At 39.9% G+C, this 23,887-nt stretch overlaps 1 protein-coding gene across 1 annotated transcript in view; it reads left to right on the forward strand.

Moving 5' to 3' along the window:
• Positions 1-272: 272 nt before the first annotated feature.
• FBXO28 (F-box protein 28) overlaps positions 273-23,887 on the forward strand; it is a 30,140-nt gene continuing 6,525 nt past the window's right edge. Inside the window, exons 1-2 of the mRNA XM_067463879.1 lie at positions 273-626; positions 21,847-21,956. Coding sequence (XP_067319980.1) covers positions 363-626; positions 21,847-21,956 — 374 coding nt within the window. The 5' untranslated portion in view covers positions 273-362. The remainder of the gene's footprint in view (positions 627-21,846; positions 21,957-23,887) is intronic.

A 23,887-nucleotide genomic window follows, 5' to 3' on the forward strand; every position in this document is an offset into this window, starting at 1 on the left:
CACCTACAGTCAAGGAGAATTCTGAACCCCACCAATGATGGGATTGGGTTTACTGAGAAAACCCCACATCATCTGAGGGCCCTTCCATACAGAACCCCCATGACCAACCGCTGCCTTAAAGACCTTGTGAAACTACAACTCCCAGGACTCTCCCTTAAGCCTAGGCTGGAGAGGGGCGGGGCCGCATTCCTGCCTTCCTTCCTCCCTTCTGCAGTGCAGTTGCGGCCCAATCCCCTTCCTGCCTTGCCTCCCTCACCCGCGAGGGCGCTGCCCCTTTAAGAAAGAGCCCTGCCGGAGAAGAAGGAGGCGGGAACGACGGCGCCGCCGCCACAGGAAGCGCCGAGGAAGAGGGGAGGCCCAAGATGGCGGCGGCGGTGGTGGCAGCGGCCGAGCGGCTCCTCTCCTCAGAGGCAGCGGAGGGAGGCGGCGGCGTGTCTGTAGCCCTGGAACAGCACTCGGGCCGGCTCTCCCCTCCTTCCCCGGCACTCCAGCCCCGCGGGGAGGCCCAGGCCCTGGAGCAGCAGCAGCAGCTGCCTCAGAGCAACACGCTGGTGGGCCTCCCCATCGTGGCCATCGAGGGCATCCTGGGCTTCCTCTCCTACGACGAGACCAGCCAGCTGCGCCTGGTGAGGGGCCCGCGGGGCAAGGAGATTGGGGGGGGGGGGGCACTGTAATCCAATGCCGTGGAATCCTGGGAGTTGTAGTTTGTGGAAGAGAAGGCTACTGACCTCCTAAAACAGCAGATCCCAGGATTCCATAGCATTGAGGCAAGGTGTCAAACTGCGTTAACGCCAAAGTGTAGATGCACCTGCAAAGCTAGGAGTATTTCCTTATATTATTATTATTATTATTATATAGTGACTGGGGCCCCATCTACACTGGCCATATATCCCAGGATCTGATCCCAGATTATCTACTTGCCCCAGATTATCTGGCAGCAGGGTCTCAGGGCCCTTCCACACAGCCTCATATGCCAGAACATCAAGTTAGAAAATCCCACATCATCTGAGGGCCCTCCTTCCACACAGCCCTATATCCCAGAATATCAAGTTAGAAAATCCCACATCATCTGAGTGCCCTTCTTCCACACAGCCCTATATCCCAGAATATCAAGGTAGAAAACCCCACATTAGCTGAGTGCCCTTCCACACAGTCCTATATCTCAGAATATGAAGGCAGAGAACCCCACATTATCTGAGGGCCCTTCCACACAGTCCTATATCTCAGAATATGAAGGCAGAGAACCCCACATTATCTGAGGGCCCTCCTTCCACACAGCCCTATATCTCAGAATATGAAGGCAGAAAACCCCACATTATCTGAGGGCCCTCCTTCCACACAGCCCTATATCCCACAATATGAAGGCAGAAACCCACACAGTATCTGAGCGCCCATCCACACAGCCCTATATCCCACAATATGAAGGCAGAAACCCACACATTATCTGAGGGCCCTTCCACACAGCCCTATATCTCAGAATATCAAGTCAGAAAATCCCACATTATCTGTGTGGACTCTGATAACAAAGGGTCCTTCCACACAGCCCTATATCCCAGGATATCAAGGCATAAAAATCTGGGTTATATGGCTGTGTGGAAGGGCCCTGAGGCACCTTCCACACAGCTGTATAAAATCCAACATTATCTGCTTTGAACTGGGATATATGGCAGTGTGGACTCAGTTAACCCAATTACTTCAAAGCAGATATTGTGGGATTTTCTGCCTTGATAGTCTGGGTTATAGGACTGTATGGAGGGGCCCTGAGGGCCCTTCCACACAGTGCTATAGCCCAGAATATCAAGTTTGAAAATCCCACAATATCTGCTTCGAATTTGGGGCCCTTCCACACAGCCATATTATCCCAGATTATCAAGGCAGAAAATCCCACATTATCCGAGTGTGGACTCAGATAACCCAGTTCAAAGCAGATACTGTGGGATATCAAGGCAGGTAATCCACAATATCTGCTTTGAACTAACTGGGGGCCCTTCCACACAGCCCTGTATCTGAGAATATCAAGGCAGAAAATCTACACTCAGATAATGTGGGATTTTCTGCCTTGATATTCTGGGATATAGGGCTGTGTGGAAGGATCCTAAGAGCCTTTCCACACAGTGCTATACTCCAGAATATCAAGGCAAAACGTCCCATATTATCTGCTTTGAACTTACTATATGGCAGTGTGGACTCAGATAACCCAGTTCAAAGCAGGTATTGTGGGATGTTCTGCTTTATTATTCTGAGTTATATGACTGTGTGAACGCACTCTGGGTTATCTGAGTCTGAAGAAGAGAAGGCTGAGAGGAGATATGATAGCCATGTATAAATATGTGAGAGGAGCCACAGGGAGGAGGGAACAAACTTGTTTTCTGCTTCCCTGGAGACTAGGACGCAATGGAACAATGGCTTCAAACTACAAGAGAGGAGATTCCATCTGAACATGAGGAAGAACTTCCTGACTGTGAGAGCCATTCAGCAGTGGAACTCTCTGCCCCGGAGTGTGGTGGAGGCTCCTTCTTTGGAAGCTTTTAAACAGAGGCTGGATGGCCATCTGTCAGGGGTGATTTGAATGCAATATTCCTGCTTCTTGGCAGGGGGTTGGACTGGATGGCCCACGAGGTCTCTTCCAACTCTTTGATTCTATGATTCTATGAGTCCACACTTCCATATATCCCAGCTAAGAGCAGATAATATGGGCATTTATTCAGCTGTTTGGAAGGGGCCTCAGGGCCCTTCCACACAGCCATATAATCCAGAATATCAAGGCAGATAATCCACAATATCAGCTTTCAACTAAATGGGATATCTGAGTCCACACTGCCATATATTCCAGTTCAAAGCAGAAAACGTGGGCTTTTATATAGCTATGTGGAAGATGCCTCAGAGCCCTTCCACTTCTCTATATTTCAGGATCCGATCCCAAATTTTCTGCTTTAAACTGGAATATATGAGAGCCCTTCCATTCAGCTCAATTTCCCAGAGTATCAAGGCATAAAATTCCACATTATCTGCTTTGAACTGGGTTGTCTTGAGTCCACACTCAAATAATGTGGGATTTTCTACCATTATATTCTGTGATATAGGGCTGTATGGAAGCATCCGGAGTCTCCACTGCCAGATATTCTGGGATAAGCAGATAATCTGGGATCAGATCCTGGGATATAGGGGCAGTGTGGAAGAGCCCTCAGGCCACAACTGTATAAAATCCACATTATCTGCTTTGAACTGGATTATATGACAGTGGGGACTAAATTAATGTGGATTTTCTGCTTTGATAACCTGGATTTTCTGGCAGTGTAAAAGGGGCCTCATATAATCCAGTCCAAAGCAGATAACCTAGGATCATATCCTGAAAATATAGGACAGTGTAGAAGGGGCCTGGGGAAATGTTATAAAGGTATTTTCTTGCTCTTTTGCCATCTTATAACAATTGTACCTGGCTATTATTATTATTGTTATTGTTATCATTATTTCTTACCTTCCTCTCCCTATGAATTGATGCAGGCAGCAACAAGATACCTGTATTAAAATGCAACATGAACAATCTGTTAAAAGCATACAACACATAAACCAGTTAGAAACATCATGTAAGATCTTACTTATCTCTGTGCAAGGATCAGAGCAGAAAACCACAACGCACCTGTATTAAAATCAAGCATGAACCATCTGGTTTTTTTTTAAATAAATGCAGCCAATAGACCAGCTAAATTTGGTTCTCAACCTGGGGTCCCCAGATGTTTTTGGCCTACAATTCCCAGAAATCCCAGTCAGTTTACCAGCTGTTAGGATTTCTGGGAGTTGAAGGCCAAAAACATCTGGGGACCCCAGGTTGAGAACCACTGAGCTAAAACATCTGCTTATATATAAGATCAATGCATATTAAAACAATGGTTACAGTATTTTAACATTCATGATTTAAAACTATAGTGGGGAATGATGTCTCTGTAGTCACAAGTTCATAATGATTTCAGAAACATGGGATTCTGTCATTCTCAACACTTACTGCTCCAGTGTGTTCCTCATCTTCTCAATTTTGATTTCATTGTCGTTCTTCTATTTCAGATCACAATAGATTTTTATAGCATAATATCTATAAATCTTTCTCTCTGCATTGGTCAGGTTTCTCTTGCAACTTAATTTCTCCTAGCATCTCAAATACTACTTGGAGCTATAATCTTAGGGCTCTTCCACACAGCCTATATCCCAGAATATCAAGGCAGAAAATCCCACATTATCTGAGTGTGGACTCTGATGACCCAGTTATTGTGGGATTTTCTGCCTTGATATTCTGGGATATAGGCCTGTGTGGAAGAGCCCTTAGTCAGGCCTTGAACCTGGTTTTGATGTGTTGAAATAATGATTTAATTTTTACCCTTTCATACCTCAAACAATTGGTATCAAATATATAGTGATAGGTACCGTATTCTGCGTTTATCTCATTTTCATCCAGGTACAGTACATTCATGCAAGAGCATGTAGGTGAAGAAATATGTGGTGTAAAGGGAGCTGCTTCTCTTTACTGCAGTCTTCTCCAACCCTTCCAATAATGGAGGCATTCAACTCCTTCACACAACTGCCAGCATTCCATTTAAGATTAAAGATTCTGTAATGTAAAATGTTTGTTCTATATTGAGAAAGGTTGCTTTAGTTAGTGCATACATTTGTCTGGCTTTCAGATAAAGGAACACCATGTCTAGATGCAGTCACAGTTTCACAGTTTCAAAATAATGAAGTACACATATAATTTTCTAAAGGTTATATAATTCTCCCTAAGATAGTATGTGTTTTGTTGTGGGGTCTTTTTTTTTTGTTAGGGCACACTGTAAAGCAAACTGGGGAACAAAACCTTGGAGAATTGACAGTATTGCGTTTTATCAAACTGCTTTTAAAATGACTAGGAAAACAATTTTATAGAAGCATGCTGCTGCTGTATATTTTATTTGAACATAAGCCGAGAGCTGTGTCCTTCTTTAACCTATCATGGTGCCCCGTGTTATCTTTTAATACAAGGGAGGGTAAAGTAGAGCCCTCCCCAGATTCTTTTTATCTCCATCTTCCATCTGTCTTGGCTTGCTTAGCCAGTGGGGAGATATGCTGAGAATTGCAGTTTGACATCATCTGGAGGGCCACAGGCTGCATTTATTTTAGGGGTGCTTTGAATGTGATTTTTCTGCTTCTTGGCAGGGGATTGGACTGGATGGCCCACAAGGTCTCTTTTAACTTTATAATTTTATGATTTATATTTTTATTCATTTACTTTATACTCTGCCTTTCTCCCCATGGAGACTCAAAACAGTTAACAACCACATATACCAATGTTAGAGGTTCCCCTACTTTTACATAAGTAGAGTCTAACTTCGTAAATAGTATTAAGGAGAATATTAATTTTTACCTTAGCAACATAAATTAATGGTGTAATCCCATGCATAATTGTTCAGAAATAGTTTCAAACTCTCCTGTACAGTTTAAAGGTAAAGGTTTCCCCTTGACATGAAGTCTAGAACATGTCCAACTTGGAGGTGGTGCTCATCTCCATTTCTAAGCCAAAGAGCCAGTGTTGTCCTTAGACACCTCCAAGGTCATGTGGCTAGCATGACTGCATGGAGCACCATTACCTTTCCACCAGAGCAGTACTTATTGATCTACTTACCTTTGCATGTTTTTGAACTGCTAGGTTGGCAGAAGCTGGGGCTAACTGCAGGAGCTCACCCTGCTCCCTGGATTCAATTTGCTGGGCTCTTGGTCAGCAAGTTCAGCAGTTCAGCGGTTTAACCAGCTGCACCATCGGGGGCTCTCCTGTACAGTTTATTCCAGGTTTAATTGTTCAAATTTTCAATCCTGTAATTGAATCTCTTGGACTAAGTCTTGCTTATTTTTGAGAGGACATATATAGAATTGTATTGGGCTTTATGTGGAGAGCCATGTTCTTTCTTGTTGCAATTTTCTTTTATTTGATGCTTCCTGCGGGTTTTTTTTGGGGAGGGGTCATTTTATGACAATATATTTTATTAGGAAGCTAACAGAAGCTGAAGAGATCAAGAGAAGGTGGCGAGACTATACAGAAGATCTGTATAGGAAGGATAACAATATCGAGGATAGCTTTGACGGTGTGGTGAATGAATTAGAACCAGACATCCTGAGGAGTGAGGTTGAATGGGCCTTAAGAAGCATTGCTAACAACAAGGCAGCAGGAGATGATGGGATCCCAGCTGAACTGTTTAAAATCTTAAAAGATGATGCTGTCAAGGTGATGCATGCCATTTGCCAGCAAATATGGAAAACACAAGAATGGCCATCAGACTGGAAAAAATCAACTTATATCCCCATACCAAAAAAGGGAAATGCGAAAGATTGCTCAAACTTCCGTACAGTTGCCCTTATTTCTCATGCCAGTAAGGTAATGCTCAAGATCCTGCAAGGAAGACTCCAGCAATACATGGAGCGAGAGTTGCCAGATGTTCAAGCTGGGTTTAGAAAAGGCAGAGGAACGAGAGACCAGATTGCCAATATCCGCTGGATAATGGAGAAAGGCAGGGAGTTTCAGAAAAACATCTACTTCTGCTTCATTGACTATTCTAAAGCCTTTGACTGTGTGGATCATAATAAATTGTGGCAAGTTCTTGGTGGGATGGGCATACCAAGCCACCTTGTCTCTCTCCTGAGGAATCTGTACAAGGACCAAGTAGCAACAGTCAGAACTGACCACGGAACAACAGACTGGTTCAAGATTGGGAAAGGCGTACGACAAGGCTGCATACTCTCACCCAACCTTTTTAACTTGTATGCAGAACACATCATGCAATGTGCGGGGCTGGATGAATGCAAAGCTGGGGTGAAAATTGCTGGAAGAAACATTAACAACCTCAGATATGCAGATGACACCACTCTGATGGCCGAAAGCGAGGAGGAGCTGAGGAGCCTTCTAATCAAGGTGAAAGAAGAAAGCGCAAAAGCCGGGTTGCAGCTAAACGTCAAAAAAACCAAGATTATGGCAACAAGAATGATTGACAACTGGAAAATAGAGGGAGAAACCGTGGAGGCTGTGACAGATTTTGTATTTCTAGGTGCAAAGATTACTGCAGATGCAGACTGTAGCCAGGAAATCAGAAGACGCTTACTTCTTGGGAGGAGAGCAATGTCCAGTCTCGATAAAATAGTGAAGAGTAGAGACATCAGACTTGCAACAAAGATCCGCCTAGTCAAAGCCATGGTATCCCCTGTAGTCACCTACGGATGTGAGAGCTGGACCTTAGGGAAGGCTGAGCGAAGGAAGATCGATGCTTTTGAGCTGTGGTGTTGGAGGAAAGTTCTGAGAGTGCCTTGGACTGCGAGAAGATCCAACCAGTCCATCCTCCAGGAAATAAAGCCCGACTGCTCACTGGAGGGAAAGATACTAGAGACAAAGCTGAAGTACTTTGGCCACATCATGAGGAGACAGGAAAGCCTAGAGAAGACAATTATGCTGGGGAAAGTGGAAGGCAAAAGGAAGAGGGGCCGACCAAGGGCAAGATGGATGGATGGCATCCTTGAAGTGACTGGACTGACCTTGAGGGAGCTGGGGGTGGTAACGGCCGACAGGGAGCTCTGGCGTAGGCTGGTCCATGAGGTCACGAAGAGTCGGAGACGACTGAACGAATGAACAACAACAATATTTTATTAGATTCACAGTTTAATTTAGTTTTCTTCTTTCCTTTTGATATTATGTTATCTGTGTTCCAGATAAACAAAATAACGTATCTTTTAAGGCTGGGGTGATTGGTCCAACCATAGAATGTCCTCATCTTTCAGTATTCATTGTCTGCTGCCTCTGCATATATAATATTGGATCTCTTTGAAAAAAACAGGCACAGCTATATGTTATCCCGGTGAACACCATTAATATTCAGAATGTTAGGTTATGAAGTAGCAAAATATGCATCACTGCTTTTGTCATATTTTAATTGTGGATGGTGTGGTAGGAATATCCACAAATATGCAGCCATCCGTATTTCTAATTAGAAAAAAGTTACACTGAGTTCCTTGGGCCTTCATCCCAGGCAAGTGAATGTTGGAGTATAACTAGAGTGTTAAAAAGGACTGTGGTGATGCCTGCCTCACAACAGTAATATTTAAAATTAGCTGGATAAACTATTAAAGCATTATTACAAAGTCACAATGAGCCTCTAGTAGTCTATGCCAACCCCTCAAGTTTTAATCTGCTCATGTGTTTATGTATCTCAGATATCAAATTGATACAACTGAACAACCAATCATACAACCTATTTTCACTGTGACTAGCAACTGATGGGTAAAGTTCTAATAAGTAGAGTTCTACTAGATTTAGTATCTCAAAAGTGAATTAATTCTGGCCTGCACTGCATTGATTGTATATATTGGAAATCTGAAACTTGTACTAAACAATTCAAATGTTACTCAATTTGTTTCCTTTCCTAGCTCTTTCTTGTTGATCTCCTGACACATGTACCTTATTAAGTTCTCTCCTGCCATGTCGCCAGTTGGGAGCAATTGTACATGGTTGCACATGGTCATTTTATGTTTAAGCTGTTTTGAACATAGTGTTCCCATACAAAGTGTTCCCATGCAAAAGGGAGTTGATTTTGTGATGTAGTCCTAGAAACACACCTAGGTTTGCCATTTTCCATTTGTCTCAGTACCAAAGTGCCCCTGTTCAAAACAAGATATCTTTCTAGGTGCCCTGTATTTGTGCCACTGAGTATCACCATTTTGTGCAGAAAAATGGTAGTACTGGTCATTTATTCAACTGATTATGCTTTTAGTTACAAATACTGAGTTCAACCCTTAGGAGGTGATATTATCATTGGCACGTGACAATTGTTTGTCTAGTGTTTCCGAAATTTGCAATTTTGAGGAACTGCAGGAAGAAATAAACAAGTTAATACACAGTTATGAACAAACTGTGTTATATTGCCAATTTCAAACAGCTTCTCATCAGGCATATGAATCGTGATAGAACAGCAGCAGGGGTCTTGCTTTTCTCTTCCTGTTTAGAGCTCTGATTTTTGTATTAATATGCACAACCGCATGCATGACAGTGATATAACAGATGAATACAAATAACTTAAACCTTCTAATTCCAATCACATCTCCCTATGTTATTTTGTTTTAAAAAACACTTTGAGAAGAGATGTCATAGTATTCTTGTATGTGTTTAACTTCACTGCAGTCTCCTGTTTGTCATCTGATAGTTATTTGCAAGGATTCACAGAATAATAAAACTTACAGTGATGCCTAAATACCTTAAATACATTAGATCCTGTCTTATCTTGGAAGCTAAACAAAATCAGTACTGGTTAACATCTGGATGGGAGACTGCCAATGAATACTGAGTGCTACCATAGACTATATTTCAGGGGAAGGAACTAGTTCAACTACCTGTCTAAGACAACCCTATGGAACTCAATGCTTTTTATTTGTTTGATTGAATAACACTCTCCATTAAGCATTAAGTAGATCCTGGCAGATGCACCCCTCTCCTTGCTGAGATGATGGTCTGGACACTGCAGTGCATAAATAGACTAACATACCATACATTCTTTGGTTTGAAGTTCTTCATGCTTTCTTACCCTTTTTAAAAAACTGGGGAAAGCTGGTAACTCTCAAGATTAGGAAATGGCAAAAATAGACACATGGCAAACTGTTGAGCAGTCCTGAGAAAAGACAGGATACATAAACATTTAATGCAAAATAAACTACCTGGTAAAGTCTTCTCTTAGGCAATGAGAGAACTTTCTAACGCTGCATAATTTTATAGGGATCTCAGAACAGTTCTAGAAAAACATGATGAATTCCAGACTCCAACATCTTTTCAGCTTCACTGGATGAAGCAGGATGTGGAAACACAGAACATAAAGATCTCTTTTTGAAATCAGCCTGAAGACATGGAACTTCAGGTTGATTTTTTCCTGTGCAAGTAGGAGCAGAATATATCTGGAAATCATAAAAGATCAATCAAACCTGAATAATTTATACAAGTTGTGAGATAGAGTGTCTCTGCACCAGAGGTTAGACTCTTCCTAGCCCAGACTTAAGAATAACGACACTGATTCTGTCATGTCGAGATATTGGAAATGACTAATTTTCTTAGAACTGATTGTACTGTAAACATTTCTGTCAGGATCCTATAAGTATGGTTTCCAGTGAAGATCTGAAATTGGGCCCAAGTTCAGTATTCCTTATCTAAAATGCTTGGGACCAATCAGAGCAGTTTGAGCTACCTATATTTGGATGGCCATCCTGGTGACGCAGCGGATTAAACTGCTGAGTTGCTGAACTTGCTGACTAAATGGTTGACTGTTCAAATCCAGGAAGTGGGGTGGGCTCCTGCTGTTAACCCCAGCTTCTGCCAACCTAGCAAGCAAGCAAAGTTTATTGATTAGTCCATTGACCGTATCAACAATAAAAACAAAAACAGAAATGTGCACAAATAGACAATAATCACTATCCTAAGACTCCCATAATAGTGAACTAACATACATTCAAACTTGATTAAGTTAAAAGATAATTAAAAATATCATCATTAAAATGCCAAGGAAAAATTTCACACCACAAAAATTAAAAACGAAGGTTAAAACGAAGGTTAAAATAGACCAGCTATTACACAGTCCCAAGCCACTTCAGATATCTGTGTCACCCCTACAGTTTACCCCAATTGTCTCCAGATAATCTGCCAACCTAGCAGTTTGAAAACATTCAAATGTGAGTAGATCAATAGATACCGCTTCTGCGGGAAGATAACTGCGCTCCATGCCATCATGCTGGCCACATGACCTTGGAGGTTTCAACTGACAAAGCCAGCTCTTCGGCTTAGAAATGGAGATGAGCACCACCCCTAGATTTGGGCACGACTAGACTTAATGTTAAGGAGAAACCTTTACCTTTTTAATATTTGGAGATGGATGGATAGATAGATAGATAGATAGATAGATAGATAGATAGATAGATAGATAGATAGAAAAAGAAAGATATCTTGGAGATAGGACTCAAGTTAAAATATGAAATGCATTTATTTTTCACATAACTTTACATATATAGCCTGACGGCTATTTTATGTCTGAACCAAGTTTGTGGGCACCGGCCATCAGAAAGCAAAGACATCACTAGCTAAGGAAACTATCCAGATTTGTCCAAAATAAGTATCAATAACAAAAGTTATAGTAAGAAAGAGGATCAATGTGTAACAAAACATGATAGCAGGGTTAGTTGAATGCATGACTTCTTGGTCAAACATTTGATCAGTGAAATGTAGTTAAATGTAGCTCTCTGTTGTCTGGAATGAGTAGTAATTCTGGGTACCTTGAGGCAGATAGGAAAGATGTACCTGAGGAGTAACTTACTGAAGTTGTATATGCATCACATAAAAATTGCTCCTTATTGTGGTACACAGGCCTGGAATTGGCATTGTCATGATAAACACAGTATATTTCTTATTCTCTGGTATTAACGTCTAGTGGAGGTGCAGCAATATGGCAGCTTAATCTGGTGTGTTTGTACTTGATCTTTCCTCCCAACATAAGAAATGTATGCAATGACTAAGCATGTTATAAGTTAAAGCAACTTCATTTAAAGGGTTCAGGATGTTAGCACAGATACTAGAATAAATTCTACAGATATAGAATCATTGTATTGGAAGAGATCACATGGACCATTCAGTTCTACCTCCTGCCATCCCAAAAAATTAAAGTACCGCTGACATATACAGTTAATGAAGTACTGTATATTCTGGCGTATAAGACTACTTTTTAACCCAAGAAAATCTTCTCAAAAGTCAGGGGTCGTCTTATATGCGGGAGTAGTCTTATACATGGGAGTCGTCTTATACACTGGAGTAGCCTTATGCATGAGAGTCATCTTATATGCGGGAGCAGTCTTATACGCTGCACTATATGGCAACGTAGAAAGAGGCAAAGAGTTGCAAGCTGCAATAAATGACAATGTAGAGACCAAAACAAAGTTGTTTAGTCAGTTTAGAATCACTTAGGGCCCTTTCAGGGTGTGTGTTGGAAAAGGGGTAGTCTTATACGGTGAGTATATCCCAAACTCTATATTTTAACTGGAAAAGTTGGGGGTCGTCTTATATGCCCAGTCGTCTTATATGCCAGAATATACAGTAGATACTTTCTTTGACGTAAAATTTGATTCCAGAGCCAGAATATAGATAGGTTCCTACAAAACAACAAAGAGGATTTAACATGCTTTTCTTCACCATCTTCATAATACCAGTGCTGCTAAAAACTTCCTTCTAGAATCTCAACCCTCTTGGAAGTTTACTAATTATCTGTACAATTTCTTTTAGCTTGAATGTACACCAATGCAGCATGAACAGTGAACTGTGATTGAGCCATTGTGAACATGAGAACCGGGACTCATCTTGACTTTTCTGGGGTGCTTCCCCCAATATCACTGGGTTTTTGGCTGAAGAGTATTGGTGTGTTCATTGATTGCTTTAAAGTGGTTCTCAACCTTTTTTTTTTTTTTTTTGACTAGGGACCATTTAGACCATGGACCACTCTCCAACTTTAGTGCCAAAAGGGTTATGAATCAGTTTTGGGTCAACTTTAGATTTGGCTTGGTTATTTGGAGTGCTGATTCAGAAAATTGCATTGGATAGATCACATCAGCTCTAGTTTCTAATACAGAACATATGCCATCCAGTAGTCACCATCTGCTCTTTCACAGAAAACCATGTTTAATAAGTCTCAGCACTATGAGAGGGTATCGCGAGACCAGTCGCTAATGTTGCAGCAGTGTAGTAACGGTGAAGCTGCGGACCATATTTTAGTTCTTGCGGACCACTGGTGGTCCACAGACCACAAGTTGGGAACCACTCCTTTACACATTACTCACTTTCTGTGTGCCAAAAAGAATGAAGCATTGTCAGTTTCAAAATCATAGCTTTAATGTTCTCCGCCCCCCCCCCCCTTTCAGCCATACATGCTAAAAACACAGCTTCCCCACCCTAGCCAGGTCACTTTAAGCATGTTTCTCATAGTAGTTTCAGGCTAGATCTTTGGAAAAAAATAGTTTCTACTCAACAGAGTAGTTGTATTGTTTTAACAAGATTAAAATAATATCCCAAACAGGTTTGACCAAGTTGAAACTGTCTAGAACAGGTGATAATTTAATTAAGAAAATTGTCTCCTTTTTTGGCAGGTTTTGTTGCTTTCTAAGGTTAATTGCCAGGGAATTGTTTAAAAATGTGAATCTGAGTTCCTGTATGTTGGGGTCAGAGATAATGATTGACATTTCTCTCAAAAACTGTTCATTAATGTAAAGGGAACCGGAGGTAGAAGTATATTTACTTTGTTCTTGCTAAACTGCATCTGCTGATGGCCTCTAGTATTTTGATATGCCTTTCCCTATTCATGTTCCTGGGAGAGATTGAAATGCATTGTGGGATAAATTTTCATTATAGGTCCTATGTCATGAAAGTACATGGTCACAGCATGTATTTGGTAATATAGTCAAAGAAATCCAGTGATACCCCCCCCCCCCCCCAACCACCAATATTTAGAGATGGAACATTGCCTGAACTATATCCTATCTCTTTTCAGAATTGCAGGAATGGCCCTGTAAAAAAACTTGTCTAGAAACACACAACATGTCTTATCTAGTGCTGTGATACATCTGTTTTTGGAATGGAAACTGATATTTTTACACACATTTCCTTAAAGATCTGACTATTGCTCTTCTATTTCCAATATTTTTCCTAATGATTCATAGAATACTGTAATTTTCCCCACATTGCAATATAAAATACTGGTGCTTTCAGTGAGATGGCTACTATGACAGTCATTCCCAATTTGGCACTCTTTGGGATTACTCTCCAGTGTGATAGGGAACGATGAAAGTTATATCAAAAATACAGGAGATGTCAGGCTAAGGAAGACTGCTAGTTCAAAGCTGTTTTCTGAATGGTTTTAGATAGGGCACTGTTTTGGTGTCCCTCAGTTTCAGTTTCAGACCACCTGTGATTTTTCAAGTAATATAGAGAGATATTTTAAAAGAGTAACCATGACTAGCAATTGTGAATAAATTATTCTTTTATGGACAGTTAGTCCTCTATATCTGCAAATTATGCATCCATGGATTCCACTATCCATAGTTATATATATATATAGAGAGAGAGAGAGAGAGTCAGAGAGTGCAATTAGCAAAACTTGGTTTTGCCATTTTATATAAGGAATTCCATTTTCCTGCGCCCCTATGTACAATGGAACTTGAGCATTCATGGAATTTGGCCTTCATTGCAGAAGATATCCTAGAACTAAACCTTAATGCAGGGGTCCTCAAACTTTTTAAACAGAGGGCCAGGTCACAGTCCCTCAAACTATTGGAGGGCCGGATTATAATTTGAAAAAAAAAAAGAATTCCTATGCACATTGCACATATCTTATTTGTAGTGCAAAAATACTTAAAACAATACAATAATTAAAATGAAGAATTTAACAAATATAAACTTATTACTATTTCAGTAGGAAGTGTGGGCCTGTTTTTGGCTGATGAGATAGGATTGTTGTTAATGTGTGCTTTCAAGTCATTTCAGACTTAGATTGACCCTGAGTGATGCCCCCAAGTGATGCAACTTGTTTTTTGATAGTTTTCCTTCTTCGCAAGTACACGAGCTGAGGAAGGATCTATGAGCTCATTTATAAAGTACCTACTACCTACAGAAAGTGCCAGGTTCAGTCCCTGGCTTCCCCATACAAGGCTGGAAAGACTCTTTTAAGAGAGCTTCTGCCAGTCCATATTGAGCTGGATGGAGACAAGTGAATGATTTTGTGTAAGGTGGTTTCCTTTCTAATTTAGCTAATAATTACAGAAAACTTGTCTGCTGTTAGTTACTGTTTTGCTATTTCAGTTGAGAATTAACCTTTTCTGATCTCTGTTTATTGAAGATTTACCTTCCTGAAAAACTGGTTTACATGTGCAAATGTTGTCTGCATCTTCAAAAAGGGATGCAAAAAAGGAATATCGGTCAGCCTGATACACTAGGAAAACTGCTAGTGCAAACTGTTAAACATACAGTTCCTAAGCACTTTGAGAAAAATGCTGTGATCACTAAAAGTCAACATGGGTTTCTCAGAAACAAATCATTCCCAACTAATCTCACCTATTTTTATAGAGTTATAAGCTTGGTAAACAAAAAGAATGCTGTGGATGCAACCTATCCTGATTTCAGCAAGGCCTTCAGAAAGGTTCCCCCTTAATATTTTTGCATACAAGCTAATAAATGCTCGACAGTGCTACTGTTAGGTAGATTTATAATTGATTGACCAGCTGAACCCAAAGGCTTATTTTCATCCTGGAGAGAAGTGACTGTAGGGGTGCCATAGGCTATAGTCCTGGCTCAGTGCTAGTCAGTATTTCAAAATGACAGGGTGTATCCACAATGTGGAATTAATACAGTTTGACACCACTTTAAGTGGTGTGGCTCAATGCTTCACAAAGCTGACATGGTAACTATGCTTCAGTATTTGAAATGATGTCATATTGAAGATGGAACAAGCTTGCTTTCTGCTGTTCTAAAGACTACAAGCAATGGATTCAGCCTACATAAAAAGAGATTCCACCTAAATGATAGGAAGAACTTCCTGACATTAAGAGCAGAGGGTTGGACTGGATGGCCTTCGAGGTCTCTTCCAACCCTATGGTTCTAAGCTTGTCTGCCTCATTAATTATCTGACTTAGAATTGTAATGGATTTTTAAAAAGCAAATAATTATTGTTCATTTTGTGGATAAAATGGATTGGTCATGGAGATCCTGGCTTGTTTCCTTTCAGTCACCTATCTGGATTTTGACAATAATAACAATGTTTCATTCACTTTTCGTTGTATCTTTGGTCTTAATAGTCGTAGCCTTTTAAGCTGTTTTTACTTGTCTTTTTTCATATGTTTTATCCTGTTTAAACTGTTTTAAACTGTAATCGTTTTTGCTTTTTATATCTGCATGCCATCCTGAAAGCCTATTACAAAGGGCAGGATATAAATATTCTTAGAAGTAGCTGCGGTACTCACTTTTTCCACTAGATGTCAGTCTTTCCTTAGTGAGTGACTACTGCATAGTCTACCCTTTAAAGAGCTACTGAGATGTAGTGAATGGAGAAGCTTAGCATTGAATACTGACTTCTTGTCATCCCAGATCGAACAGAAGATCCATATCTCCCTAATGTGGTTTATAAGGGGAAAGGAGCAATTATCCTCATGACTGTTCCCCACAGACTTGCAGTTTATTTGCTCTGTATTTAACAGTGTTTCTGCTTTCATGTCGAAGTTTTTATTACTGGAATCAAAAGGACAGTTCCGACTGCCCTTGTTCAGTCTCAAAAGGGTGAATTGCTTTTTCTGGGATCTTTGAGTAGTGGCAATGCATCTTTTCAGTAAGTTATAAGACTTGCTTTGCTTCCTTGAATGATGTTTCAAAGAACATTGGATTTCCAAAGCCATTTTGTAACATCTAGCCACCTCTCCCACCCCAACTCCACCCTCCTCCTCCTCCTTTTCCTTCTTCACATTTTTAAGTCTGTGTAACCCATCTCCATGATGTCAGAGTAAATTTTTTGTTCTGAATCTGGGGAGCTGGCTATCCTTATTCAGTACAGAAACATTAACATCCAAACTTTGTGTCTGGAAATATTTCCAATATCCATTTTGTAATTCTGTGTTCTGTCTCACTTGGAAGAAAAATGAGATATAAATCAAATAGACCATATTTATCCCAAATGTTTTATTAGTCTTGTTTTTATATTTTAAAATGTACTTTCTTTCTCTTCCTGTTATAGATCAAAACTATCTTGTTCATTAGGGTAGATAATTTTTTTAGCCCACCTTCTGCTGTGCATCATGAATAGGTAGTTTGGGAACCTGCTGCATTAGGTTGTATAGCGTTCCAAAACAAAGTGTGTGAAATATTGTATACTTATCGCTATGTTGTGTTTTGAAACAACAGGTGAACAAAATTCCACAACTTTCTGCAACAACTGGTTTTATTACATAACTGAGAACTTGTTTTAGGTATTCATTGTATTTTTGCATTGCTAACCTATACAAAGATTATCTTCTAAATCATTAAAAAAAATGAGGCTTCTTATTTGCCATACTTTTAGAAGAAAGCCTTTTTAATTTGCAGCAGCTTTTTGATGACCTGGTTTTCCTTAATTGTAGATCAGGTCTAGGTCAACGTCAGGTTTGCTTTGTTTTCCTCTAGAACTCTCAGATCTGTCATCCGTAGCCTTGCATTACGCAGCACAACTAAATGGAACTCTCAGTTCTTCTGTGCACAAACCTACTTCTGATAATAGTAATCTTTATTAATTCTAGCAGAGTAATTTAGGGTGTGAAGGGGGATATTGTTTAGGGATCAGAACCCTTGTTAGCCTAAAGATCATTTAGTACAGCTACATGTTCCATCTGCTTACTCATAGATGACAAAGACAGAGGAACAAGGGACTTTGTTCCATTTTCTTTTCGTTTTCACTTTCCATATGCTTCCCTTTTTCATCTTTTTCAAGCTTTCATCTTGGAAAAAATGTTATTTCTAGGCATTTTCTGGGTTCTCCAGCGCAATTCTCTGGCATGCTTTGGGGGGAAGTTACAATAGAATTATGCTAGAAATGCAAGAGAGGTGTTCTCTAGACATTTTCTAGGTCCTCCAGTGTGATTTTCTGGCATGCTTCTCCTCAACATTGACCACAGAATCATGCTGGAGAACCTAGAAATGCTAGGGCAGTGTTCTGTCCAGGAACTTTCTAGGTTGTCCAGTATGATTCTCTGGAAGTCGTTCATTTCAGTAGGACTTGCTCTTGCAATTTCATATTTCCATTTTAAAGCCATGTGGATGTAGGGGTCATATTGTATTCTTTGCAGTTTTTTTAAAAAAGGAATAAACAGGAGCAATTTCTTAAGTTTGCCTCATGCATGTGCCATTAGAAGCCTTTGATAATTTCTGCTTTCTTTGTATTATCTGGTCTCTCTGTATTCTTTTTAAAAACTCTGACCAAAACGAATGATCTCGCTGAACTACCCAATTCACACTTCATGCCCAGACAGTGTGTTGTTCAGGACCTTTGTATCACTACTTAAGAAGTCTGCACTGTTAACATTCTTGTAAAATAACATTAGAACTAGTTTCTGTTGTGCAAACAGGACAAGCATACTTTGTTCCTCTGACTGATAGCAGAGGATAAGAGTTACTGGAAAGGTGCCGCCAGTCTTCTCCAAGGAAGAATACTGGGCAAAAGAAAGACCAGACCATTGCCCAGAGAGCTAGTAGCTTATTTCTCTGCTTTTCTGCAATAAAAAAAATACAGTGCTGACTTCCAGTTGTCCTGATACTGCCAAAAGCAGGAGAAGGAAGCTGTTACCCACCAGACAGAATGTTTTGGACCATAATGCAGTTATTTCACCTCGATTTAAACAAAAGGGCCAGTGCAGAAAGGTCAGGCTGCTCTGGCTAAATACTATGTTGTTTTAACAGTATCGTTGATCTCTCTCATAGAATCATAGATTATTAGAGTTGGGTCACCTAGTCCAACCCCCAGCCATGCAGAAAAAGCACAATCAGAGTATCCCTGACAGACAACCATCCAGCCTCTGTTTAAAAGTTTCCAAGGAAGGAGCTTCCACTACACTCCAAGGCAGAGAGTTCCACTGCTGAAACAGGTTTCACAGTTAGGAAGTTCTTCTTAATGTTCAGGTGGAATCTCCTTTCCTGCAATTTGAACCTATTGCTCCTAGTTTTAGTTTCAGTGGCAGCAGGAAACAAGTCTGCTCCCTCTTTCTTATGACACCCTTTCACATATTTATACATGGCTATCGCGTCTCCTCTCAGCCTTCTCCTTTGCAAACTAAACATGCCCAGTTCTTTAAGAATCTCCAGACCATTGATCATTTTAGTCACCCTCCTCTGGACACCTTCCAGCTTGTCAATCTCTTTTAAACTGTGGTGCCCAGAATTGGACACAGTATTCCAGGCAAGGTCTAACCAAAGCAGAATATAAAGGCACCATGATTTCTCCTGATCTCGACACTCTCCTTTGTTTTTTTGTGCCCCTTCCTTTCCATTGTATGTCTTACATTCTTACTATGTAAAAGTGAGACTAGCACCTGCTAGATTATGAACTTCTTTCAAGGATAGTATATTAAAGGTGCAATACATATGTAATAGATGGATATAGAAAGTACACAGTAATTGTTTTTTTAAAACCTTCCATTTAAGGGAATCATTAAATCACTTACAAATTCACTTATGTGTCCAATAATAATAATAATAATAAACTTTATTTATATACCGCTCTGTCTCCTCTCAGGGCGGTTTCCAAATAACATCACCGAAACATACAAAGTAAGCAACATAACATAAAATTAACAAAACAACATAAGCATAAAATTATCACAATAACACATGTATATTAAAAATAACCCTGCCTGTTCAGAGCAATTAAAAAGCTGGGCCAAGGCTAATGCAAACTCAAAATATGTGGGGGCTGGGAATTAAGTACAGTTGGGGGTGCTTTGAACGCAATTTTCCTGCTTCTTGGCAGGGGGTTAGACTGGATGGTCCATGAGGTCTCTTCCAACTCTATGATTCTATGCTATAACAGGCTAACGGCAATAGCAGGTACAGGTCTGTGGCTGCTCATTTCCAGGGCCTATAAGAAGTGCAAGGCCATGTTCAACAATGTTTGGGGCTGGACTAGAACTGGCCATTCTCAAAGGCTTGTTGAAACCACCAGGTCTTCAAGCTCTTATGAAAGGAGGGGAGGGATGGGGCCTGTCTTATTTCCCTTGGAAGGGCGTTCCAGAGGCGGGGGGTCACCACCGAGAAGGCCCTCTCTCTCATTCCAACCAACCGTACTTGTAATGGTGGTGGGAGTGAAAGGAGGGCCGCCCCGGAAGATCTTAGAGTTCGCATTTAGCCTTAAATTTCCTGTTGTCCTAGGAACATTTCCTTTGAGCTCTCATTATGCATGCTTACATCATAACCTTCATCCATTTACTCTTTTCCTTGGCCTTCTGACCCCAGTCTTCTTCCTTCCTGTTGTCTTACTTCCTGCTATTGTTGTTGTTGTTGTTATTACTATTATTATTACAAAGGCTGGATGGCCATCTGTTGGGAGTGTTTTGATTGTATTTTTCCTGCATGGCAGAACCAGGGTTTTCCATTGAAATATTATTAAGTTTAAGTTTGTTTAAAATTGTTCTTCATTTTAAATATTGTATTCTTTCTTTCCATACCTTTTTTTTCCTTTTTTGCACTGTGTAAATTAGTTCACACAAACATTCTCCATCCATCTGGTACTGCCCTGGCCCATGCCTGATATATGTACATTATACATAATATAATATAATATAATATAATATTATGGGGCTCCACAAGCAACTTTTGCTTCAAAAGGGGCTCAGTGGCTGAAAAGGTTTGAGAACCCCTGCTCTACAATCATAGCCCATCGTTCAAATCTCAACATACTGACTGCCATATTTATCATGTATTCATCATGAAATTATTGCACTTAAATCATTTTTGGAACACATTGCTATTATTACACACACACACACACACTTCTTGCCTGTACACTGAGGATGTTTCCTGATATGAAGTCAGCATTGTTTGTGGCTAGCAGCATTCAGTTGGTGTAAGGTTACTTCCTCTTTGTCCTCTCTCTGACAACTCCAGAAAAGGATTGTTTCTACCAACTGAAACTAGTTTTAGCTTTCACACATTCTTTAAGTAAAACATTGTACGGTTAACCCTTTTCAGGGTGAATGGCAGTAAGGTTCCCAATAGTGGTTAGATGGCCTTCCAAAGCAGAGTCCCAGAAGCTGCTTTGTGCATGTGTTGGAAAGGATTAGTAGAGTGTTAAAAATAACACAGAGATGATCAGTTTCAGTAAAGGTTTGGCTTGGTTGGGGATGAATTTGAAAAATACGAGGTAAAAAATTCCTTTGCCCCCTGCGTGTGAGGAATTTGTCTTCTGCTTGTTCAGTCCTGGATTAATTTTTGTGTGTGTTTATTTTTCAATTTTTCTGAAGGTATCTTCACAATAATCAGCCAACAAATGTGAAGAATACATTATCAACAAAATGGAAGTAAATGGAAGACACCTTTTGGAGGGGATTTCTATACAACATAATTTCTAACTCCAAATCAGCTGTTTTATATCCTGTAGAAGGCACTCATAGCAATTTATAAAAGGGAAAAGAGAACCTTGACATACAGGAAATGAGAGAGTCCAAGTGATTATGCAAAAATGTCCTGCTTTTCTCATACATCACTAATCCTACTATATTTCTACTTCTTAATCTTTTTCCTCTCAAGAAAGAGCCATTATAGCTTAAAAATGCCTTCATGTGTCATTTGGCAATATCAGAGTTTTGAAAGTAATTATTTTCAGACAAGAGTCTGAAAAATGATAAGCTTTTAAGGAACTAATTTTTTGTATTTGGTACCTTTTGGGAACAAACTCTACATATGTGAAAGAATTAAAAAAATTGCTGATCCTGTAATTTCTTCATAGCACTAAAACCCCTGTTTTCTTGCTGTGGCAGGGAAGATGAGCTTATGAAAAAGAAAGCTTTTAGTGGGAATCTAATAGTTTTATCTTTATTGTATTTTACATCTCAGCTAGCTTCTCTTAAAAATAGAGATTATAAGATTGAAAGATGGAAAACTTTGTAACCAGTTATTTGGAAGAAAGTTATCAGTTGGAATGTATCCTCAGTTTGCATTCTACAGTGTAGTCATGTATGAGCGAGTTAATGATGAAGAGTGCTCATGTCTACTTTACTACTTTGGATGTCTTAAATTATGTTTTTGTGTTTTCAATATAGGTTTGTAAGCGAATGGATTTGGTCTGCCAGAGGATGTTGAATCAGGGATTTCTGAAAGTGGAGAGATACCACAATTTGTGCCAGAAACAAGTTAAAGCACAGCTTCCAAGGTATGCACTCACCACAGTTGAAGACCAGAAGTAATCCTTTTTTAAAATTCTGCATGTACAAAAATTATATAAGCTAAGGTGCCTTGCTCATCAGTTTTTCTGTCCCGTGCTGTGAAAACTATATCAGTCTGCCTCCAAATTCTACTGTTGCCTTCAGCCTCTAGTAACAACTCCTGCCTGACTAGATTAGTTCTGGAAAATCCCAGCACCTTGTTTTCTTTTTTTTTCATCAGGTTCACCTCACCTCACCCCTTTCTCCTCTGTCTGGTTCCTTCAACTTTCCAGTTTCTTAAGTAGTGGTGCTGGATGCTTCCATTAGCATTTTTAATGGTTACTGGAAGTTCTTCTTTTTCTCTTCTTTGATTGTACTTAAGTATGCATTTCTTGATTTTTTTTTAAAAAAAACACTTTATGATACCCAGGAAGTCCAGTATCCAGGGGAGGATATGTCCCCAGGCTAAACGTGGATGCACAGAATTGTAGATAATAGCAAACCCTATTGAGATGAAGGATTTCCAACCCAAGAATATCTGGAATCACTCTGGAAGGTCTAGAAAACGCCTAGATAGAATATATTTTGTCAGACATGGATAATTAAAACCATGGATACTGGCCCTCAATAATAATAATAATAATAATAATAATAATAACAACAACAGCAACAACAATAAATGTTTTTTATACCCCGCCACCATCTCCCTGAAGGGACTCGGGGCAGCTCACCAAGTGCTGAACATAAAATAAATATAACATATAAACTATAATAGCATACACTTAAAACAGCAAACATACATAAAATGACACATAATAAAAAAATTAAAATTCATAAAAAAAACACAGCTATGCTTTCAGATAAAACTGGCAGTCTTAAATTAACAATCCAAGTGCCAAAGTCCTCACATCTAACAATTCAAATCTACTCAAGGTCAAAGGCCTGTCTAAAAAGCCAAGTTTTTAGACAAGACCAAAAAGCTTGGAGAGTGGGGGCTCTCTCTTGGGAGGGCATTTCAGAGCCGCGGCGCCACCACCAAAAGGAAGGTCTCTCCAGAAATCATCTGTACATCGGAATATACAGCAAAAACTTTAAGAAACATCCCACCTCAGACCAGCAAAGATAAAACAAAGATCATGTGCCACAGTGAGCAAATCTGGATCTGACCATTGATATTTATGTATGTGAGAACAAACATGTATAGGCAATGACATGTAACCTCATAATAGGGTAGCAATATTTGTTATGTGTGCCTATTGGCCATTATTAGACCACTTGTACATTTTAGAAAACATGGAGTTGTTGTGTCAGCAAATATCTTCCAGCTCTCTACAGTTCCAGATTTGCTAAAGTCTTGTGCATTATTTTCTTTCACAAATGTCTATATCAAGTTAAACACCATACATTTAGGTATTTTTGTGTGATCTTCAGCTGTCCCTTCCGGCAACAGCACTTTGGAGTCATGTTTTAGCCTTTGGGTTGAGAAGCAATTTTTAGCATAAGAAAGGGAACTGAAGTCAAAAGCAAAGGTGCAAGAACTCTTAATATTTAACTTTTCTGTTCCCACTTTTCTTAACCCAGGATAGCAAGCCTGGCCAATGTCATTGGTATCTGAGTTCTTAATGAAAAAACTGCTGATAGTACTCCCCTGAGATAATGTTTAATTGGTTGTGCATATCAGAATGTATTGTGAAATAACACTGTAAGGTGTAATGAGTGAATAAGACATCAGAAATTGAGAAACAGGAAAACATGGGGGGAAATGTTAAATAAGAAAGGACTTTTCCCTCAGAAATATGTAATGACTCCTAAGGAGAGCTTTTGGGGAAGGCAGGGGAAGGTAAAAGAACTATAGAGTTTTTATATGCCTGCAACATATTCCTGTACTGGTTTTGGGATTTTCACTTGCAATCCACAGTAAAAGGATCTGGATGTTGAC

The sequence above is a fragment of the Anolis sagrei genome, chromosome 1, assembly GCF_037176765.1.
Source record: "Anolis sagrei isolate rAnoSag1 chromosome 1, rAnoSag1.mat, whole genome shotgun sequence".
In the NCBI taxonomy this organism is placed as follows: Eukaryota; Metazoa; Chordata; class Lepidosauria; order Squamata; family Dactyloidae; genus Anolis; species Anolis sagrei.